This window comes from Psittacula echo, assembly GCF_963264785.1.
Source record: "Psittacula echo genome assembly, chromosome: 4".
Lineage (NCBI taxonomy): Eukaryota > Metazoa > Chordata > Aves > Psittaciformes > Psittacidae > Psittacula > Psittacula echo.
Window position 1 is genome coordinate 20254971 of NC_137738.1, and position 22072 is coordinate 20277042.

Consider the following 22072-nt stretch of genomic DNA (forward strand, 5'->3'; position numbering starts at 1 on the left):
TCCCTTCTTCTTAGCAAATGGGTGGTGGATCAGCCAGAGCCAGACCCATCCCACCACACTTGGACCACTACAACCTGGGAAGAGTGTCCAAGGGGCAACCAACGCAGGCAAAGCAGGACTCCTTCCCTGCACAGAAAGTGGCTTTCTACCGTCTGCAGGATTGCAGAAGAGTCCCAGCATGGATGGCAGTCTAACAACCCTATAATTCCTAGGAGATGAGCACCACCAGACCTTTCCAGGGGCCTCCAAAGCCTCGTTGGTGGCTGCAGACCACCATCACATGCCACAGCATCCCATCCTGAGCAGGAAGAGCCGGCAGGGAGCGAGGCTGAGTCACGGCCCAGCAGGCTCAGTGCATCTGGCAGGAGGGTGCCAGAAGGAGAAGGCACCCCCCTGCCTGACAGCGGGGCTGAAGGATTTGGATGCCATTTAGGGAATGGCGGGGAGCTAAATATGAAATGCTTACGGGGCATAGGACCCTAGGAAGCCCCTCTTTAGGCAACAGCTTCCCACACTGGCTGCAGCAGGGCTCAGCCGTGGGAGACAAGCCTGCAGGTGACATGGAGCTTTATTTAAAGTCCCCGTCTCACGATCGTCAGCTGCCGGAAAACAGGGCTGCCGGCACAAGGATGACTTCATCCTTCCCGCAGAGCTGCTCTACCGGGACTGCCTCCCCTCCCCGGTCCCTCACAACAAACTCACAGCAACCAAAGGCTGGGAGAAGGAGCTGTGCCCTCCTCGGCATCAAGCCGCTCCCCAGCAGCACCCCAGGCTTCACAACACGGGCAAAGCCACACATGAAACGAGCACAGCAGCCTCAGCTGCCTCTTCTGTGAACTCTTCTTTCTCTCATGCAGGCAAGATTAACATGGTACACATGCTCGTCACATTCCCGTAGAGAAATAAGTGCCATTGTCGTCCCATGAGTGGGAAGATCAGGGTCAGACCCTCCTGGGCTGCACTGTGCCCATCCCAGAGGAGTCCCGCATTCCTGCAGGGCAGAGCCAAAGGCCAGGGAGCACGCTTGGGAAAGACCTAATGTGCCTTCTAAGGAGGGCAGTGTTCCCTTCTGTACTGCATCCGCCACCCCACCAAACACACGTTTTCCCCTGCACCCTGGCTCCCTCTCTGCCACCCAAAGCTCCATCTTGCAGCCTGTCCCCCCCTTCCAGCTCCACCCCCGAGGCCGGACAAGAAGGAGGGGCCGATCCTGGCAGCTTCCCGAAAGTCCCGCACCACACTGCAGAACCGAGCACATGTCCCTGCCTTATATGAAAGAGGGGAGCCCTCATGCCGATGCCCCTTGGGCTGCGCAGGCTCTGGCCGCCCAGTGAGGAGCTGCCTGCGTGCCGGAGGAAGCGGCAGCTCTTGCGAGGCCGTGTCTGGCCTTTATTGGCAATGAGGATGAGGGTTTTGGCAGTGGGCTGTGCGGCTCTTCCTAGCGCTATCCCGCCGGGAAACCAGCTGTTGTGGGTCAGGGTTAAATCCCAAGGAGTTCCTGCCTGCTCTTGCCAGCAGCAGTGAGGTCTCCGAGCTGCCTTCCGCCCCATTCCAGCCTCAACAGGGGGTCTCCCGGACTCTGGCAATGATGGATTCGGACCTCTGTGCCTGCTAGGGCTCAGGCCCAGAGGGTGGGGTGATGGGAGCTGGGGTTCTGCTCCTAGCCTTGTCCCAGCTCTGCCTGGCTGTGTGGCCGTCCATGAGTCACTTCCCTTCTCCCAGCCTCCGTTTCCCCTCTGGTAAATGGGAGAGTGAGTTCTCAGCTCCCTACACACCACTGCCTCATCCCAGGCATCCGAAGAGCTAAGCCCTCCATAGCCGGGCTCTGGGGCAGAGCTTTTCTGGGTCATCTTAGCCCTACCAAAAGCTCATCTCCAGCAAAGACCTTCTGCCCTCCAGCCTGGCAGCACAGAGAAGTGCGGGAGGGGGGAATGTGGGAGAGGACATGGGAAGAAAAGCAACTACCCCAGGAGCCCTGGAGTGAGTGCTACCTCGAGGGCATGGGGACAAGGCAGCACGGATCCCTTGGACCTCCCCAGGATCTACCCTTCCCTTGGCAGCCCGGAATGGGTACTGCAAGGAAGACGTGGAGAGGAGGGTACAGGGTATGGGTAGCGCTTACCTTGAACTGAGCTTTCCCTGGCCTACTGTTGTTGTTGTTGTGGTTCCTCTCGCCGCCTGCCCTGCCAGGGTCCCCGGGTCCCGCTGTGTCCCCTGCGCCGGTCTCCCCATGCCAGTTGGACAGCGTGATCTTCTTGATGGAGCGGGAGAGGGAGCTGCGGTTCAGCCGCTCATCGCCGGTGCCTCCATCCTCTCCGGGGCTGGGGCTACGGGGCTGACCCTCGGGGGCGACGGGGCCGGCCCGGGCGTGGGCCAGGTAGAGGGAGATGCGCTCATTGAGGCTCCCGCGGAGCCCCCGGTGGTTGTCTAGAGCGGAGGTGAGCGCGATGCCGGGGCAGGCGTCCCCGGGGAAGTCGGCGGCACACTTGGGCAGCGAGAGCTTGGTGCTGATGGTGAAGGGCTGCACCTTCCTCGCCGTGCTGCCCGACATCCTCCCCGCTGCCTCCGGGCAGGGGGTCAGCCTGGTGGCGCTGCCCGGGCAGCGCGGGGCGAAGCGGCAGCGCGAGGCCCCCGCCGCCGGGGAGCGCCGGTGATGGACACAGCCCGGGCGGCGCCGGCTCCTTCCCCGGGGCGGGCGGCTGCGGCGGGGCCGCCCCTTCCCGCGGGGGCGCTCAGCGGGGCGGCCCCGCGGCGGGGGGCAGCGGGGCGGGGGGCGGCCCGGCTCCCATGATCGGGCGGCGAGGCGCGGGCAGCCGTCCGGCCCCGGCTGCCTGGGCTGGGCTGGGCTGGGCGGACCTTCCCCTGCCGCGGTCCCTCCTCCCGAGGCGGGCAGGGCTGGCAGTGGGGGCTCGCCGCGCCCGGCCCGGCCCTGGCCCGGCTGGCGTCAGTCGTCCACCTTCTTGCGCAGGTTGAGGAGGCAGAGCAGGCAGGTGAGCACGGCCTGGCGGCTCTCCCGGGAGCGCAGCCGGCGGCCCAGGCGGCGGAGCGGCGGCAGGAGGCGCTTGCGGGCCAGCGGCAGCAGGCGGGCGAGCAGGGCGCGCAGCAGCGGGGCGGCCAGCGGCGGAGCGGGCATGCTGCCCCCTCGAGCCTGCGGGGACACGTCAGACCCCGGCACCCCCCGAAGTGCCTTGGCGGACCGAGGGGTGCCCGGGAACTCCTCACGCTTCCATGCGGGAGCCCGAGCGCGGGGCTCGGACGTCTGCACCGCTCCGGCAGCAGGGGGCTGCTTGCGGGATGCTCGGAGAAGCACTGGAAGGGACCGCTGTCCTCCCCACCTCGTTCCCTCTTTTCTTACCCTCCTTGGAATCGTTCCTGCTCCGGAACACCCCTCAGCCCGTTCTCCCAGAGGAGCCTGCACTGTTTAGCTCCCCGCACGTGGACCTGCCACCAGCCCAAATGGCAGGAACAGCTCCAGAGCAAGGGACAACAACAACAACAAAAAACACCAGCTGTCCATTTAAATGCCCCCTCCTCCCAAACCAGACACATGCTCCCTGTAAGCGATACTGCTCCTCAGCCCGGGACCCCGTTTGTCAGGGTGACAGTGCTGAGAGAAGAAGGGGGGTGAGGAAGGAACAACATCTGCCTACCACAGAAATGCAGGCTGGCAGGATGGGGTCCTGTTTCACTACAAGCTTCACCGAAGCCCTGAGCAGGCAGCCAGACCCGAAATATGCCTGTCATTCTCTGCCAGCATTAGCAATTGCCACCCTGCTCCCACAAGGGCCGGGAATGCAGAGCAGTTGGACCGCCAAGGAGAGCAGGGCAAGGGATGGCCCAGGGCATGAAGCGCCGAGGAGCAGATGGGCACTACCCTGGGAAAGAGCTGGGATCTGGCTCCATGTGGGGCTCCAGAGCAGGCTGGTAACCAATGTCCCATGCTTTCCAGCTGTACTCCCACGCTGAGCTAGCTTGGGGCAAGCAGCCAGGGTCCTGCAGGCCAGGAGAGTGCAAGCTAGCCAAGGTGCAGGCAGGAAGGTCCATGGCTCATGTCCGTGCCCTTCCGCTTCCTTACTGCTCCTAACCTTTTTTTTGTTCCTGGTGGCTGTCTGGCTTCATTTCCTCCCCTTGTTGTTCTCTTCAAAAACCCTGCCAAAGCCCTACTCTTGGCTCCCACTCAAGCAGAATTTAGACAAATGAACCGATACAAGGGACTAAAAGCTACTGCTCCATCTCCCAGCCTGCCTGATGCGAGCTGTCCCTTGCCCAGGGAGTCCCATCCAAGGGCCATTAGTTCAGCCAGAGTGACCTTTCCCAGCCTTGTGGATTCTTCTCAAGGAGCCAGCCATGGATGAGGAAAGCAGGCTGGCTGTGCCTCAGCACAGAGACATCGTGTGCTGAAACTAGAAACAGTTCCCCAAGGGCTCAGCTCCAGGCCCAGGAGCTGCAAGGACCGTGGCTGACGTCAGCCCCTTGGGACTGGCCTCCTGCAGGCTCTCGAGCTTTGGATCTGCCATCGTCAGAGGTCTCTGGCTCCAGCACACTGCTTTGCTGTGCGCTGCTGCCAGCCCTGTGCCGACGGTGTTACGGGGAGAGGGTGAAGGTAGCAGGAGCGAAAGCTTTGGTGCAGCTGTGTCAGGGTTTACATCTCCCTGGGAGGGAGCTTCTCCCCTTTCACCGGGGAGGCAGCGGGTGCAGTGTTTGGCCTGCTCTGAAGACTCCTGGGTTCACTGCGTCTGATCCCAGGAAGGTTGCTGCCTCGCTCTGTGCCTCTATTTGCCCAGTAGTACAGCCCTAGCGGAAATATCCCTCCCTATGCAAAGGGCCTGTGCAGTGCCCTGCCTCTGAGCCTGCTTTGTGCAACTGGGATCAAAAGTGAAGTGTCCCTGGTCAGTGGTAGTGACCGCAGTGATGAAGGAGAGTGGAGCCTTACTTATTCCTAGGAAAAGCCCTGCTGAGCCTAAGGAACTCCCCATCCTACCATGCTTGCCAGGGGAATTCTGTCCTCCAGTCCCACAGGGAAAGGAAGGTGCCGGCCCGGTGCAGAGGTGTTGCAGCACGTTCCTGGGGGCATTGCATCTGAGCATTACGTGGCAGAGATACACAAGGGAGGGGATGGCAAATCCCTTGGGAACAAAAGGGCTTCAGTGTGCGGCTTCTGCAGAAACCTGTTCCTTCCCAGGGAGCGAGCACAGGTAAACTGCAGGAGGGGTTACCCTGTTGTGAATGCCAGATGTTTGGAACATCCCAGCACTGGGCGGAAAGTGGGGCAGGGCTTGTTTGCCAAGCTCTTGGGGTCTCATAAAGAGGCAGATCTTGGTCTCTGCCAAAAATGCAGAGACATTGCCGAGCTGCTTTCCTTATCTGCAGGGTCAGGGGGTTTAGCCTCCTTTCACAGTTGAGCAAAAGCACAGCCCAGGGAAGCGAAGGGACTTAATCCTGAGCCTCTGGTGAGTAAGGCAAAGAGCCGGAAAGAGAATGCAACCTTGGAATAAATCAAGATTCTGCCAGTATCTACTTCCAAACAGAAGGTTTAAGGCACTGGAGTCCTATACCTGTGTGTTTCCTGAACCAAGGCATGTAGACCCTTACTTTAACCTCTCTGATCCATGGAGGACTTTCTGCTCCTGCAGTCGCTGCTCTGACTCTCAACCCTTTTTCTTGTCTATCCTTCATCCCTCTTCACCAAGGGGCTCAAAATCCCTCACCAGGTAGCCAGATATTTTTTTGCTGGGTACATATTGAGGCCTCCCCTTTCAGGCACCCACTTTCTGTATCATACCAATTGCCAGGGAGGGAGGGGATCCACGTCCTGAGCCCAAACAAGGACCATGCACCCTTTTAGTGCTTACTTCTCTCAGATGGTCAGTTAGCAGCTGGACATCAGCAAACAAGGGGCAGGAGATGCCCCCGGCAGTGCAAGGCAGGCCCAGGGTCCCGGGACCTGCTGGTCAGTCTCCTACCAGGACAGCATCTTTGCTTCACGGGACAGCAAGACCCTCATGCCACAGGGGACAGGACAACCATTAGCACCTACCAATGCTTAAAGCAACTACTACATGGTGAAGGCTCCAGAGGATTTAGCAGGGAGCAGGGGTGCTGGGAAGCAGGGTATGGTCCTTGGGCATCTCTTCACAAGGTGTGCAACATCTGCTGCAAATCTTCCTCTGGCTTCACACTGGGAGCTGACAGAATGGCACGGGAGGAAGATGAGAGCTGGCCAACAGCCCTTTCTTTCCCTCATCTTTCCAACAGGGACCCAAAGGAGTGTTGGTGGGGACACCAGTGGTGTCTGGCCCCGCACAGGAGGAATATGGGCCATTCCTGCTGGGGAGGGACATGAGCACTATAAATAGTTTGCTTAACGCACCATGGACAGGCCCTGGAACACCCTGGCCCAGGCACATTCCCTGTTGCTGGCACTGGGATGGCAGCTGTTGAAAAAGGCCGAATTCAGCAGCTGCTGCCGGTGCTCTCTGCCCCCACTCCATGCCCCCATTCCTCTCACTCCCCTCATGGGGTGGCTGAGCCCTTGGCATCCCATGGCACAGGTGACAAGGCATGCCAAGGAGGTGCCAGATCACAGCATTGGTGCAGCTCCCTGTGCTGGTGGGTGCAGGATGCTCCCACCTCTCTGCTGATGGAACCAGAGATGAGGAGGATGGGAGGGGGTTTTCCTCCCTGGCAGCATCGGCGACACTGCTGAGCCTGGCCAGGAGCTGTGAGGCCACGCAAGGCTGGTGGCAGCTGCTTCCCACACACTTGCCTTCGGCTGCAGCTCTCCCTGCCCCAGCTCGGGATGCTGTGCCATGGCCCCCCGCCAGCCTGCTCCACTCGCACAAAGGCCCTTTGTGCCCACAGGAATGACATTCCTGCAGCCACCGGTCCGGGGCAGCGCAGATGGGATCAGAGCCCGGCTGCCAGGGCAGCTGGTGGGGCCAGGTGGGGATGGGCTGTGGTCCTTCCCCCCATCCTGTGCATGCGGGATGGACATGAGCAGCTGGGGTGTAGGGGGACCCCAGCATGGGCGGACTGCTCTGGTTGTGGGAGGCAGGAGCACAGGGCATGGGGTGCTGGGGAGCAGGAGCAGGGGTGCTGTGCACCCGTAGGTGCTACTGCCCACCTGGTGCACTCCTGCCCGTGGGATAGGTGTGGAAAAGGTGGGAGCACCCATCACAAGACAAACCCAAAGCTAACAGCAGTTTTGCCCACATGTGGCCCCCAGCCCCCCTTGTTCCTCACTTTACACTGGCATTTAAGGACTCTGCTGGGCCTCCTCCTTGTCCCAGAGGACAAGGGGAATGATCCAGGCTACTCCTGGTGGCATTAGCTGGGCCTCCCCTGCCTGCTGGCCCCCTGCCAGTACTGGTCTGGCAGCTGCTGGGCAGCGAGGGAGGGGATGTGCCAGCTGGCCCCGGAGGGAGGGAGGGAAGGAGGGGGCTTCTGGTGAGGCTATGGGGGCACCTGTCATCCCAAAGCCAGGCCGTCGCCCTACCCTACAATTAGGCTTGTGTGTGTGTGTGACAAGGCCTCGCAGCTGGGACAGCAGCAACAGCTCTGCACGCTTACTCCTGTGTCCCAGCCCCACCTGAGCCCTTGTTTTGCAATGGCTTTTGGGTTGAATGCAGGAGCAGGGACTCCGGACTGGCAAGCCGCAAGGTACCCCCACCCCATGGGGGTAGCTCAGCTCACAGGTAGCCAAGTGCGAGTAGCCCACCTCCATCTAGCCCCAGAGGAGAGGGCAGCAGACAGGATGCTCCTTTCTGCCATCACACCTCAGTTCGCCTCCGTGCTCTGAGTCAGCCTGGCTTGTCCCAGAGCTGGGTGCTGTCACACTGTGGGATACTGGTCCCAGGGAGCTGGGCTGGCACTAACAGCACCCACATAAGGGATACTGAGATGCTGGGGAAAATGAGGGGCACAAGAGGCACTCCTTTTCCAAATGCTGAGTCCCCCTAGGGACATCTGGGCTGTGATGCCCTTCTGGGGTGTCAGCAAGGGGCAGGATGTGCATGCTGACAGCAAGCCCTGCTCTTTGCCATGCAGTGGAAAGCCCAATCACCCAGCCCTCCGCTGTCATTTTTGTGGAAGGCTTTTGCCTCCAGCTGTAACCTCAGAAGAATCAGGGGAAAACACCAACCTCCCACAGCCCCTATCAAGGGTCACATACCTTGTGTGGTCCCTTTTCAGGGTTCAGAGCTCCAGGCTGCCCCCAACTCCCATCCACTCCATGGTTAAATCCATGCTATCCAAGCAGACCTTTTCCCCATACCCAACCTGCCCAAGACATTTCCTCCCCTTTCTTTAAGAGCAGATGCACCCTTGCTGCCACTGACACTGGGGAGCAAGCACTGGCTTTTCCTCCGCTTGAAAAACCCCTGGGATAACCAAACAGCCCTGCTAACAGCATAATGCTTGCTCTCTGAGCAGCAGTGCATCCTTACACCTTTCTTACACGGTGCTTCCCCTACGTGTCAGTATTAAGATTCCCCTGCACAGGAAAAAGCGAATTATAAAATCCCAGGAGATCCCATTCCCAAGGCAAGACCTGCACCTTGTGGTGCTCCTCCATCCGTGCCCCAGGCTGGGTGACTTGTGTGTCCTGGGCTTGGCTCTGCACCTCATTCCCCGAAACCCAGGCCACAGTGAGCACAGGGAGAACATGACCCCCAAGTCAGTGTCCCGGGCCACATGTCCAACAGATATGTTTATTCCTGGAGCGCACAGAGAGCAGGATGAGGAAGCGGAGCTGCTGGGCTGGCAGCAGTGGTTATTGCTGCAGGAGCATCCTCCAGCCATTACAGGGGGCTGGGGGGAGCTAACTGGCTGCCTGCAAAGGACTGGCCATTGCCCACTGCCAAGCTGGAGCCACCCTGTTAACCCAGGAGAAGGGGAGGGTAATGGAGGAGCACAGACAAGTGCAAGAATGCTGGCACTGGGGTCCATCTGCACAGGGCAGAGGAGCCCAAGGGAAGAGGAGAGCGTAACTGCATAGGATGGCGAAGGGAAGCATGAAGAAATGTGTGCAGCAGAGCATTCCCTTCAAACCACCAACCCCTCCTCTCTGGGGGAAGGCATCGCCGCTTGGGTTCTGGCCCCCCTGTCCTGCTGGGGACCATGAGCAGGGGCAGGGATGTCCCAGGAGCTCCCAGAGATAGGAGGGGAGGCCGAGCCAGTGTGATGGTGGTGGCATTGCTGTGTCCATGTGGAAGAGAGGGGCTTCTGCTGCACTACAGGTCATGCATGTTCATGCAGCACAGGAGCCCACAGACATTCAGTGCTTAAGTTGCAGGGCTTGACCCAGCGGTGGGGCGAAGTCACGGGCATGGAGGCGGGAGGGATGTGTTGAAGGCCACATGGAAGGAGCCACTGGGCTCTAGGCTTTGGTCGTGCTTAGTGGTGAATGCAGTGCAAGGGTATCAAGAAGAGGAGTATGGCCCTTCCTCCTCACAGAAAGCCACTGGAGCTCACTGGGAACCCACTGCCTCTGCCTGAGCAAGGCAGTACCTGCTGATGCTCCCAGGCATGGGTACAGAGACAGGCAACATGTGCTAGTGGGGACAGGGCAGCACTAGAACAAGCGGTAAGAGTCGTATCCCCTCTTTTCCCCTGCAGCTCCTGCTTCTCCCTACTCTGCAGATGTCCCCCAGCCCACTCCTTCACTCCTGCCCTGCTCAGCGCAGGGATACACAGGTACCCCGTGCTGTGTGCCCTCCTTCTGTTCTGGGCTGGGAAAACAGGAGCGGGAGTGGAAAGAAGCCCAGCTCAGAAAAGGAGAAGGGCATCCCCTGCCTGCCTTGACCCCTGGTCCACTGAAGAGGGTGGCATGAGGCTTGCCAAGAGGCAGGGCTGGTGGCTCAGCGTGGGATGGAGCAAGGAGGGAAGAGTATCCTGTGTCCACAGATCCAAAGGGAGGCACTTGGAGGGGGCCTGGATGCTGGGGCGTCCCAGTGGTAGAGTATCCATCGTGGTTCCTAGCCGCACATCGTCAGCAGCAGCCACTGGGAAGGAGAGGGAGAAGGTATGAGAAACATGTAGCCTGCAGCAATCCTGTTTTATCATATCGATCTTTTATAGTCTCCTTCCATACCCAAGGAGCTGAAGGGCTTTCTACCACCCACTCCATGTGCTCCATTTGCCCTAGTGCCTGATCTCCTTGTCTCCCACCCTACCTCCACATAACTGAGTTCTCACCTCAGTGAGGTTCATGACGGCCGTGCCAGTGCCTTCAGTATCCATGCTCTGGAAAAACCCTACAGGGGCACAAGAGCAAGGTGAGCAACGTGTCCCTCTGTGCCTGCCTGTCCTGCCCCAGAGCCACACTCACTGAACATGGCCTCCAGCTTCACGAGGCAGCAGACAAAGTTGTCGAAGTCCACCCCCATGTCATCATCTGCATAGCGGGCCACCACCACCTGATGCAGCTTGTTGTTCAGCTTGAAACCTGCAAGGCAGAGAGCAGTCAATGTGCCAGGGAGGCAGGAGAGGAGGGTGTAACTATGGCAGTCCACGTTACCCAAGGGGCCATCAGACCACTCAATGAAGGACACCACATCCAGCCTCAGCAAGAAGAGAATGCTCCCCCTGGAGCCATATGACTAGTTAGATCACTGATCCACCCTGGGCCTCTGCTTTGCCAGGATGGGACCCTGCAGCTCAGAGGAGGACAGAGGTTGGGACCACCTTATGTGCATGCCTAACTCTGAGGTGCCAGCACTTGGCACAGTGGGGATGGAGGGAGCCCAGTGTAGTCATGGACCACATCTCACTGCCATGACAGGTTGGCTTGAAGCACGCAATATAGGCTGGTTACACTCTTCTCCAACTATTTGGGACTGTGCTGACAGCAGGAGCCACATTACTATCCTTCTCCTGACTTACCAGCTGACTCTAGAGCCATGCGCATCTCGTAGGAGCTCATGGTGCCGGACTTGTCCAGGTCGTGCTGCCGGAAGATTGTCTGCAAAAGCAGCACAGAGCCATGAAGGGCAGGCTGTCCTGTGCAGCCTGGCTATCCCCTCACCCTGCTGCCCCTGCGCAGTGTGCCATGCCCACCGCTCCTCCTCACCAGCCAGCTCCGGATCTTGTTCCACAGGATCTGGAACTCCACCAGCCCAAGGCGGGCACTGCCATCTTTCTGTGGAGCAGCGGGTCAAGGAGAAAACAGCCAGCAAAGGGGGTGGTATAAAGGCAAAGCTATGAGATCCCAGCAGATAAGGCAAGAGAAACCTGGCCACACTTGCTCTGCCCAGTTTTCCCTCCCAGGTTCCCTTCTCTGTCCTGCCACATTGGCAAGATCAGAGCTTGCAACCCAGCAGGGAAAGTACAATGCTTAAGCTGTCTGCCATCCACTTCCCAGGAGCAGCTGTGCTGCTGCTGTAGGAAGCATACTGCTGTGGTGTCCTTGGGAAAACTGGGCTGGCCTGCAGTGAAATGGGATGCTGCAGGGCCAGGCTGGAGAAGAGCTTGGAGGTGCTCCTCTACCTGATACCTCAGCTCCATGTCCTTTTGCAGGCAAGAATAAAGACCATGGCTCCTGTTGCTTTATATCTCTCATCCTCAACCTGCTGGGCAGGATGGTTTAGGGAGAAAGCAGCCCATCAGCCCTTATTCCCTTCTGGGAGTGCCATGAAGGCTGGGTGGCATCACAGCACATCAAGCTGGGAAGCCTATGAGGAAGGGAAGCAGAGAGAGCTTTGTCCTGGAGGGGAAGGCTGAAGGCAAGAGTGGGGCTGGGCTGGGCTTCTGGAGGCAGAGCCAGGGCCCAAAGCAAGCAGGGAACTGATGGCCCTTTCCACAAAGGGCTGCTAAAGCCCAGGGATGTAAGGCAGGTGGCCCTGAAGCCACAAGGATTCCTCCCCTCCCTCCTCTGGTTGAACAGCCTCAGCACAGCCAGAGAGCCAAGCCCCAGCTCCTGACAAGTCTTGCCAGCAGGCTGAGCACCAGGGAAGCTGGCCCCTGCTCACAGCACCAAGAGGATACATCCATCAGGTTGACCATGTTGCGGCAGGAGTCCAGGCTGAACCCATCCGTCTTCAGATCTTTGTCTGAGGAGGAAGAAGGAGGTTGAGCACAGGCATCAAAACCCAACCTGCTGAGCAGGCTGCAGGGAGTGAGGGGCAGGGAGGGCAGCGCTTACGTCTAGCAAGGACTCTGTTCAGAATAGTGCGGAGCTCGAAGACACTGATTTCCATGTCCTGCAGCAGGAGTAGAGTTAGCAGCACCCCTTCCCTGCTCTCCACCCCACTTGTGGTCATTCCTCCCTCTCCTGCCTAAACGTCTCTGCCTCAACCACAAAGCATTAGGGTGCTACTGCATTTCCTGCATGCTCAGAAGAATTTGGGCCACAGCTGGATGCCCCTTCTCCACCCCTGGGGGCAGATGGGCTGATCAGCAGCAGAGATGGACTTGTCTGTAGGATGGAACTGAGGCAAGCATGGAGTGGGCTGGAGCTCACAGCCAGGGGTCCCATCCTGTCCCCTCCCCATTCCAGGGTCTCCCAGAGCTCAGCACAGCTGTACCCACCTCCCCTGCAAGCTGCTGGAACATGTTCTTGAAGCCATCCTCAATGTCATCCTCAGTTATTTCCTCCTGGGGTGATAGAGGCCAGAAAGGATTGGTTAGTGGTCAAACCTGGGTTCTGCCCTGCCTCCAAGGCTCAGCAGACCTGAACTGGAAGGGAAGCTCTTCTTCTCACCCTTGTTACTTCCCATATCCCCATCACCTTGACCCTACCAGCCTCTCTCCAGCCCCAGTGACATCCCAAGCCCAAGCAGCCACCTCCAGATTTCAGCTCCCCCTCCCAAGCCCCAGAGCATCAGCACCAACAAAACCAAAGTAGTGGCTCCTACTTCATCTGCCAGATCTGCTGAGATCTCCTCGTCCAGCTCCCTATGGGCAGAAAGGAGGAAAACAAAGTGATGAGCAGCCAGCAACCTGCCTGTGGTGGGGAACTGTCCCATCACCCACAGACACAGGGTGTCCCCAGGCCAGGCAGAGACTCACTCCGTGTCCGACTGCTTCTCGGTGAAGACTCGCAGGACGAAGTCCGCCTCCTTGTGCGGCTCGAAGGTGGAGGGCACCACGATGTACTCACCGGGGGGCAGCCGGATCTGGTTGCTCACCTCCCGCAGGTTGATGAAGGTCTCAGACCGTGCCCGCGACTGGTTTCGCAGGAAGAAATCCTTCTTCAAGTGCACGTTCTGGCTGCCCCGGGCCTGAGGAATGAATGTGCTTGGGGACCACAGCCCCGCAATGCGGGGGGACCAAAGCCAGCCTGATCAGGCAGCACATTCCTACCCTGCCCATCCCAGCAGCCATCCCAGCAGGAGTCAGTCCTCCCTCAGGGAGGTGCCCAGCACCCATTAGCAGAGCATGGTGGGAGCTCCCACTTCACTACATGCACAGCTACCATGTCACTGGGTGCACATGTGTGCATGCACTTATGTTAACCCATTGCTGCCCACTCTCGAGCTCCCATCCAGAAGGGGGTAAGCTCTGGCAGCTCAGGACATACCTCCTCAGGAACCTGCAGAGAGGAGAGAAGAAGGAAAAAGCCAATCAGAATCCCAGTACCTGCCCCCATCCCTTACAGCTGCAGGGAGCACAGGACAGGGCACAGGCTGGCAAAGCAGGTGGGAAAGGTTTCCTTGAGGACTGGGGTGCCAGGTCGAGGCAGGACTGGCAGGGATGAGCCAGTCGCAGGAAGCAGCACTGGGGTGGGCAGGGGTTACCTCGTAGACAGCGAAGCCGATGGTGTGCATGTCACCCCCGACCCGCTGCTCCCGCCGCCGATGCTTCTGCATTAGAGCCACCAGGAAGCTGCAGGCCACCTCGTCATCCCCGGGGTCGTCATCCTCTTCCAGCAGCTTGATCTTAAACTGGGGGTTGATCCAGAATGTGGCTGGAAGGCAGAGGATGTGCAGATGAAACACCTGGCTCCGTCACACTGCTGACAGTGGAGATGTGGAGGAGAGAGCTACCTGGGTGATTCCTGCAGCCCCCGGCAGTACTTCCCCGGCGCCATGTGCCCTCGAACACTTGCGTGTGCCATCTGCTGAGCTCATCCTTGGTGAGGGCATCAGGGGTCAGGTTGCAGATCTCCAGCCTGGAGAACTCCCTCATGAAGTCCCGGAAAGACATCCTGTGGGCGCAGGCAGGGGCTGGGGCCAGGGCACTCCTTGCGCTAGGAAGGGGAGTGCAGGCAGCTCCGGGCCCAGCCAAGATTTTGGCAGAATTAAGTGACAGCAAGAGCTTTTTTTACCCTGAGCAGTTGTAGCTCATTTAAAGCCCGCTGCTGGGTTTGGGGAAGAAGGGATGTTTACCCTTCCCAGATGCTTTGCATTTTGTTGGGCTGAATTTCTTTGAACAGAGGAAAATTATTAACTAGATGAGATGAGAAAATGCTAGCAGGCTCCCCAGTGCTGGAAAGCCAGCTCATAAATGCAGGTCATGTGTTCCAGGACCTCCCCTCAGCTTCTCTGCTCCTTTTCCAGGCTGGCTGTTGTAAAAGAGCAGCACTGGCACTCACCAGAACTCTCCATCCTCCATCTTCAGCTGCAGCTCTTCCCTGTCACCAGGGTCAATGTTGTCCCACTCGGAGGAGCTGCAATAGCAGCAGAGAGACAACTAGGTGAGAACTACTCAAGGTGAACCGAGGGCACTTCAGAGCTGGCCCTCAACTGCCCCCCTCTCTGATGTGAGGGGCACTGCACACTGAAGCTCCCCTCGCAGTGCCATGCTGTGTGTGCAGTGCCTGCTGTCCCTGCTGTCCAACTCACCCATCGCTCCAGGCTCCTGTCCACTCCACCTGACCCCAGGGGTTCCTGATGCGGATGAGCTGTTCCTGCTGACCCCGGTAGTTCACCTGACAACAACCAGACACGGGATGCTGAGCCCATGCCACTGGCCGGGTTGTTTTATTGCCATTAAAGTCTCATCTAACCAACTCACATCTCTGAAGGCTGTGACAGAATAGGCATGGCCCTTCACCAGCTTCTTGAAGGTCACCGCTTCCATATCAAAGGCACTTGTGATCTGAGGACAATGTGCAAGACTCAAGCGAATATGCTTAAAACACCTAACCCCTTCCCTCCACCATGTGGAGAATCCCCCTTGCTTTGCACTGCTGTAGCCAAGAGAAGCAGCAGGTAGCAGCTCCCTGTGCTCAAAGGCTGCTAGCTGAGGACAATTTAAAGACAGTTTCCCTGCTGGAGGATGCTGCAGATGCATCAGAGAACCACCCAGACTTCTGAAAGCATGAAAGGGAGCAGCTGGAAAACCCTGCTCCAGGTAATTTGCAGACACTGATGCAAGACATGGCCAGAGCTGTAGGCAGACCCTCGTTCAACAGCCTGCACTCAAGATGGACATTCCTGCTCCATCCAAAGAAGCCCATTCACAGCAGCTGGGCTGCAGCCTCATGCTAGCTCTGGACAGGGTGCTCTGCTAAGAGGGGAAATAAGTAACCTCCTGCCCGGTGTCCCGGCGAGGGCCCTTCTGACACAACCTCAGTCTGTGAGCCCTTGCTTTGGCCATCACTGGGACAGAGCTCCATCCCACCGCCCCACTTACGTCGATGGAGCAGCCGAGCAGGGAGCCCCTCTCCAGCGCCTTGCGGATGATGTGGCCCATGTTGCGCGGCGGCCGTTTGAGGTCGTACATCTCTGCCACGCCGCCGGTGAAGTCCTCGAAGCCCTCGGTGGTGCTGCCCCCTGACAGCGACTCGTAGCAGCCATTCAGCCTGCGCGAGAGGGAGGGGTGAGGTGGCAAGGACACAGCCACTGCTACTCCCCTGGCACCCAGCACAAGCAGGGACAGGGATAGAAGAGACCCCCTCCCTCCACCCCACACTGTGAAGTGCCCTGTCCCCCACATGCCTGCCTCAAAGGTACCCACTTGGCATAGGCCTTCTCCAGCAGAGCACTCCAGAACTCAGTGCACTCTGCCGAGTGGACAAAGAGGAGCTCCCCGTCCTTGGTGGGCAGCTGATCATCCACCACCACGTCCACCCATTCACCGAACTGCCAGATCTGCAGGTCAGGAGAGAGCGCGGTGAGCTCAGACCATCACACGACTTGCTCGTCCCTACCTTCAACCCACCACCCTCCATCCCACCCCTGAACCCAACCAGCTATGGAGGGCCAGGAGCTCCCAGTGCACCTGGAAGTGGAAGATGCCAGCATAGTCCTCCTGGAAGCTCTGCCCATGGGGCACCACGCGGTGCAGGAGCTCCTCGTTGAGCGTGAGGGAGCCGATGGCAGCCAGCAGCCAGCAGTCACCTGGGGGAGGAGAGGAAGCTGGTGTGAGCACGCACTACCTCCCTAGCTGGGGTAGGTGGTGGATGTGTAGGAGCCTGTGGTGTGCTCTCCTTGCAAACATTTGGGGCTCCCCAGCTCCAAAAGCATGTGGAGAGGATGGAGAGGGTCCAGCAGACAAACAGAGCTCAGGGAGCCAGGCTTGCTCAGCCTGCTGCAGAGAGGTGTGTTAGCTCAAAGCAACAGGGAACAATCCTCCCTGACCAGGAGCCTGTTTCCAGACCACTAATAACCCCCTACTGCAGCCGTTTATCTAGACCCTCCTGGGGCTCAGTCCTGACTGCCCTCCACATCGCAGACAGCGAGTTCTGCAATGGAATTACACTGTGCATTTAGAAAACCATTCTATCCAGTGAGTGGTTTTAACGCCGTTTCCCTGGCTTCTTACACGGCAAGCAGCACCACTGCACATTTCCTTCCAAGTGCTCTTAACCACAAGTGCTGCTCCAGGCCAGCACCGCACTTTAGATTGTTTGCCTTGCTTCCCTATTCTCCTTTGCCTTTGAAGCGTGTCACACCTTAGCTTTGAGCCTGGAAAACCTGTACCGGGCTGTGGCTTGACAAAATGGCAATCCACACTTTTTAATGACCAGCTGAACCTCATCACAGTGCTCTGGGCTGTTAGGTGCTCCAGTTACCACCTCGAGTTTGTTCTAATGACTGGATGTGTTAAATGTGGTCAGCCCTGAAAACAGTGTGCTGTGTGTGCTACTCCCAACTGGGTACCCAACTTAATCCAGATTAGGAGGACACTCCTGGTGGTACCCAGATCTGGTTTCAGTTGCCAGCCCTGTCAGCGTACCCAGCCCATTAACACTGCTCTCCTTGTCTCAGTGCCTCTGCCTTGGGAGACACCCCTGGAGAAACAACAAATCATCACCTGTACTCTATAGCTCCCTTCTCAATTCCTTTCTGCCACATATTCCTTTGCAAGCACTTTGTCATGACCAGCACAACCTCACCTCAGTTTGTTACCGCCATCCAGCTGCCATCCCTCACCGTTCACCAAAGCAAGGAGCTCTTTGGAGCAGCTCCTGGCACTGTTGTCAGCATGGGTCAGGCATGGATCCACCCAACATCTCCACTGATCACAGCATGGTCAGGCTGTGCACACATCAACCCATCAACAGGTGTACCCCACCTTCCAGTTTCCACTGCACTAAATGGGAAGGGAGCTTTGGTACAGGGACAGTTGTGCAGAGGCTGGCATGAAAATGCGCTGCACGGGCCTGGGGAAAGGTGCTGTGAAACTGCTCCACTCTTAACCTCTTCTCCAGCCCTCCCCAGCCACTGCTCTCCAGACCAAGATCTGGGGACAGAGCGCCAGCACTCACCCAGAGCCCCTTGGCAGATGTCTGTCCGGGTTGCACCTCCAACGATGAACTGAGGGTCATCCACTAATTCCTGCAGGAAGACAAGGGAGTCAGATGCTGGATCTTGGCAGGGCCTGGGATTCTGGGAGACTGGCACTCACTGCAGCTGTGACTCAGGAGGATGGGTATATGGTCCCTGAGAGATGCACGCCACCTGCCCTCTGCCATGGAAACCTCCGCCTGGGGACTGCAACCCCAAGGCCATCAAGGTAAGGCTGCTATAGCCATGGGAGGACAAAGCTAGATAGGCTAATGGCATTCTCCTTGCACTCGTGGCACCAGGAGATATACATCCTCAAAAGCCCCAGTTACCAAGGGTGACACATCCATGCCACGACACCTAGAAGCAATGACATAGCCCACACATTGTAATGCCCACAGCCTGCTGCCCAGAGGAAGCAGGGCCTGCTAGACATGATGCTTTTTCAAGTAGAAACTCATGGGGCATTGCTCTAGGCCCTTGGGAAAGGAGTTTATGTAGCACTGAAGGGACAGAGCACCGAGAGGAGCAGGCCAGCACCAGGCTGCAGCCTGGCAAACCACATCAGTGCAGACTCTGCAGGGCAGGGATGCCAGCCCAGCCCGAAAAGAACCAAGCCCAGCACTTACCGATGGACGCTTCCATTCCACCCCCCGTGTCTTGCTGGAGTGTGGCCCCAGCTCCTTGAATCCAAGGGCAGAAGGGCCAGCTGGGAACTGGGGGTCCCTAAAGAGGGTGCCGCTCTCAACGCACTCCTGTTTGAGAGCCTCATAGTCCTGGTTGAGGTACTTGATGGCGTTGTTGTGTTGGCCAAGCCCCTCGGCCTTCAGGCGGTCTCTCTGCAGACGGGCAGCCATCCCACCAAAGGGATTCATGGCAGGGCACAGGCAGCACTACCTTCAGCTCCACTCCCTGCAATGAAAAGGCATGGTGGGGCTGAGGCAGGGCCCGCGGCCCAAGCAACCCCTGGGGACATCAGCCATTTCACATCCACGGCTGAATCCACAATTCACCACCATTCCCACGGCAGGGACCTTCTCCATCAGCATTGTCCCGGGGCAGTGAGCAGGGCCGGCACACAGAACATCCCCGTGCCAGGAGCACCCCCCAAATCCCAGCCCCAGCACAGCCCCGTTCTGAGCCATGGCCTCCAGTCCGGCCACCGCGGCCCAGCTCTCTTTAGAGGACACCAAAGGAGCAGACCCCTTTGAGGGCTGGCTGGAAGGAGATAACCCACCAGCGGCCAGACCGCAGCTCTCCCGTCCTGTCCCTGACACACAGAAGGGCCGCGCCTGGAGAAATTTCTGCCGCTTCCCGCCTCCCACAGCCTCTCCTCCCGGCGCAGTTTCCCGGTACCTTCCCTCATCCCGGCTCCTCCTCGTCCGTCGCAGCCGGGAGGGCGTCAGCGGCCGCCCCGCAGCGTGTCCCAGCCCCTGGGCTCCTCTCCCTTTCCCTCTCCCTCGAAAGCCGCCGCGGCTGCCTGAGCACTGAGTCAATAGGGCCGGGCACAGCTCTATCTATGGGGTCAGCGAAGGAAGAGGGAAGGAAGAGGCGGGGCGGGACGGCCCGGCCCTTCCCGGCGCACACACGGGCAGGGTGACTCAAGCCCGCGGAGCAGCTGCGGGAGGCACCGGGGAAGGGATGTGGGGTGCAGCGGGGCACCCCGGCACCAACAGAGCGGGGCAGGGCAGAGCCCCCACCCCGCACCGGTCGCTCCAGTGCTGCCTGGTTCAACCGTCCATGCAAGCAGGGTCACCTGCAGCAGGGCCATGGGGCAGGGGACACCACCATGGGCCCACTGGTGTTTGCCGCTTACCCTGCCCCACTACCCCCATCTTAGCTCCCTCTCAGTGCTGAATACGCCGGAGGTTTCCCCACACAAAGCAGTGGAACAATCCTCAGGTAAATAACCCAGGAGCCAGTGACCCATGAAGAGCACTGGGCTGGGGTGCCAGTACTGGCCTGCTGCCTTCCCAGTGCCCCATCCTAGGGAGCAGGGTGCAGCCTGGCACTGGAGAGGTGGCTCTCCTTGTCCTGCAGTGCTGTGATAGCTAAGGGAAGGCAGGCAACAATGGAAAGAGTGCAAGCTCTTAGCATGTGCAAAAAGCATAAACTTGGCTGCTAACCCAAGGGGCTGCCCTAACCAGAAGCTTTTTAGGAGGAAACTCCACTCCTCTCCCTCACTCCACCTGCCCTGGGATGCTCTAAACTCACTATTTTTCTCCAAGGCAGCGCCAGCCCTTCTATCCCCTACAATGGCTCCAAATTTATGGCCCTTTTCCACCATCTCCTCCCTCCCACTCCTGCTCTGCAGCCAGCACCCTGGCAGCCTCTCCCAGCAGCAAGGCACTCGCTGCCTACAGAGCTGGTGGGAAGGCTCCTCTGGTCCAGGCCTCTGCCCAGAGCCCACGGGCACTGCGTGAGGAGGAATCCCAAACGCAGCCGCACACAGAGCCTCCAGCTCCCATTCCCCAGCACTCACACCACAGCCCCCTGCACCCGCTCCCACGCTGCCTACCAGTGCTGGACATGGCTGCAGCCATGGGGAGCTCCGTGCTGCCTGGACACGGGCAGCATGGGAGTTATTCTTAGCTCTGTGGCTCTAAATACTCGGGAAGGTTGTGCTCATGGCAGATGGAGGTCACGCAAGCGCAGAGTGAGGAAAAACATTTGAGACCCCGATATGGGACAGGAACCACGTGGGGCCTGAAGAAATAGGGTCAGCTGCTGACACCTCCCCAGGCTGATGCTGCTGGGCACTGCAGGTCCTCCACAGTGGAGGCAAGTGCATGCAGAGACAAGCCAAGCCCCCACGGCAGTTCTCCACACCAGGCACCATCCAACCACAGGATGATGCTTTCCTCTGTGTGGAGGCACCTCTGATCCCTCCCGGGTGGGAATGAAAGACACGCTGGTGCCCGCAGGGTCCCTGACCTCGTGGTACCATAGCCCATACTGAAAACCCCTGGGCAGCATCACTGCTGAAGTCCAGCCAAAAAATCTCTGCAGACCTCTGTCTAAGACAGGTCTCTAAGAGCCAGCTGCTCTTAGATCGAAGGAAGGGGGAGCTCCCTTCCTTAAAACCAGCCAGGCCGAGCCCTGATGCCGCATCCTGCCGCATCCTCAGCTCGGGGCAAGGAGCCACAGCCGCTCATAGGGTCTCACTTTGCGCAGACAGCTCTCAGGCCCTCCCCAGTCCTCCGAAGGACAAAGACCCTCCTTTCCCACAAGCTCCCCTGTATGTTCCCGCGTCCCCTCGACGACACGCGGGGCTGGCATCGCATGCCGGGTGGCTACGGTACTCATTTTACTCTCCGCCCCTATCGGGAAGCCTCCGGCTGTCTGCGGCTGCATTAGCTAATGCAAAAATCCCCGCGGACAGAAAGGGGATCGTGGGATAGACCGGAAAACCTGGAGAAGCCCGGAGCCCGGGGAACCGCCCACCCTGGTGCTAACCCCGTGATGGGGTCGGGTAAGGGTGGGGATGGGGGTGACTTACGGAAGCTGCTGCCGCCACCGCCCTGCCGGGCTCAGCCTAGCCCGGCCCGATTCAGCCCCGCGGAAGGTGGGGTTTCAGCGGGCAGGATGTGCGGATGCAGGGAGGGCAGTGGGAGGGGGAATTAAAGGCGTAGCGGCAGCTCATAGCTACGGGGAGGGGATTTATCGGAGCTGCTGGCGGGGTCCCGTCTGCCAGCGCCCTCTCCCAGCTGCAGTACCGCCGGGCTGGGGCGCTCCTTCTGCCTTTGTTCCGAACTAAGGGCGCGATGCACCCTGAAACCGGGGCTTAAAGGAGGAGAGGAAGAGACCTTTCAATACGAAGGGGTTTTGGGGTGACATGGCACTGCCCCATGCTGCTGACACCTCAGCTTAGCCGGGTGAAGCTCTGCTGCACCTCAGCCCGGGGCTTGTTGACCTGGTGCCTGGGCTGAGCATGGTGGTTCCAGTGGGTGCCGTCTGCTGTGTGGCTCCTTCTCAGCCAGGCTGGGAAAGACTTTAAGGTCATCAAGGACCCAGGACTGCCAAGGGATGGACTCACCCCAGGTCTGCCGAGTCCTGCCGTCTCCCTCCCAGCCGCCTGCGGAGGCACCATCCCGCTCCAACAAGCGCAGGCAGTCACGGCCAGCACCCCCCCACCAGCTGCCCCTTGCTGCTGGGTGCCAGCGGGGCCACCCCAGCAGATCCCATTGCCCTGGGGCTTCCCTCAGCGGGAATGCCCGTGCATGCCCTCAGTGACTCAGGGTGCAGCAATGCTGGGTGGTGCCCTCACCAGCGGACATGGCCACAGCAACATGGGTTTGTGCGGCATGGCATGGCCCAGCATAGCCTGGCACAGCTTGCCCTGATGTGGCTTAGCCCAGCATGGCCCACAGCCCAATGGATGTCACCAACTGTGGGTTCCTTGT

The 22072-nt window shown here is 59.1% G+C and overlaps 1 protein-coding gene across 1 annotated transcript; it reads right to left on the bottom strand.

Moving 5' to 3' along the window:
* Positions 1-8781: 8781 nt before the first annotated feature.
* Positions 8782-19150, bottom strand: CAPN11 (calpain 11). The gene is made up of 22 exons (XM_080615326.1): positions 19026-19150; positions 18299-18581; positions 17651-17720; positions 16162-16280; positions 15898-16031; positions 15574-15742; positions 14953-15036; positions 14781-14866; positions 14531-14605; positions 13983-14143; positions 13734-13903; positions 13517-13528; positions 13006-13217; positions 12852-12891; positions 12526-12591; positions 12140-12197; positions 11983-12047; positions 11069-11137; positions 10882-10960; positions 10328-10444; positions 10195-10253; positions 8782-10001 (listed from the first exon to the last, which is right to left on the bottom strand). The coding sequence occupies exons 2-22, from the start codon at positions 18542-18544 to the stop codon at positions 9975-9977; spliced, it is 2118 nt and encodes a 705-aa protein (XP_080471452.1). The 5' UTR covers positions 18545-18581; positions 19026-19150; the 3' UTR covers positions 8782-9974.
* Positions 19151-22072: the final 2922 nt, after the last annotated feature.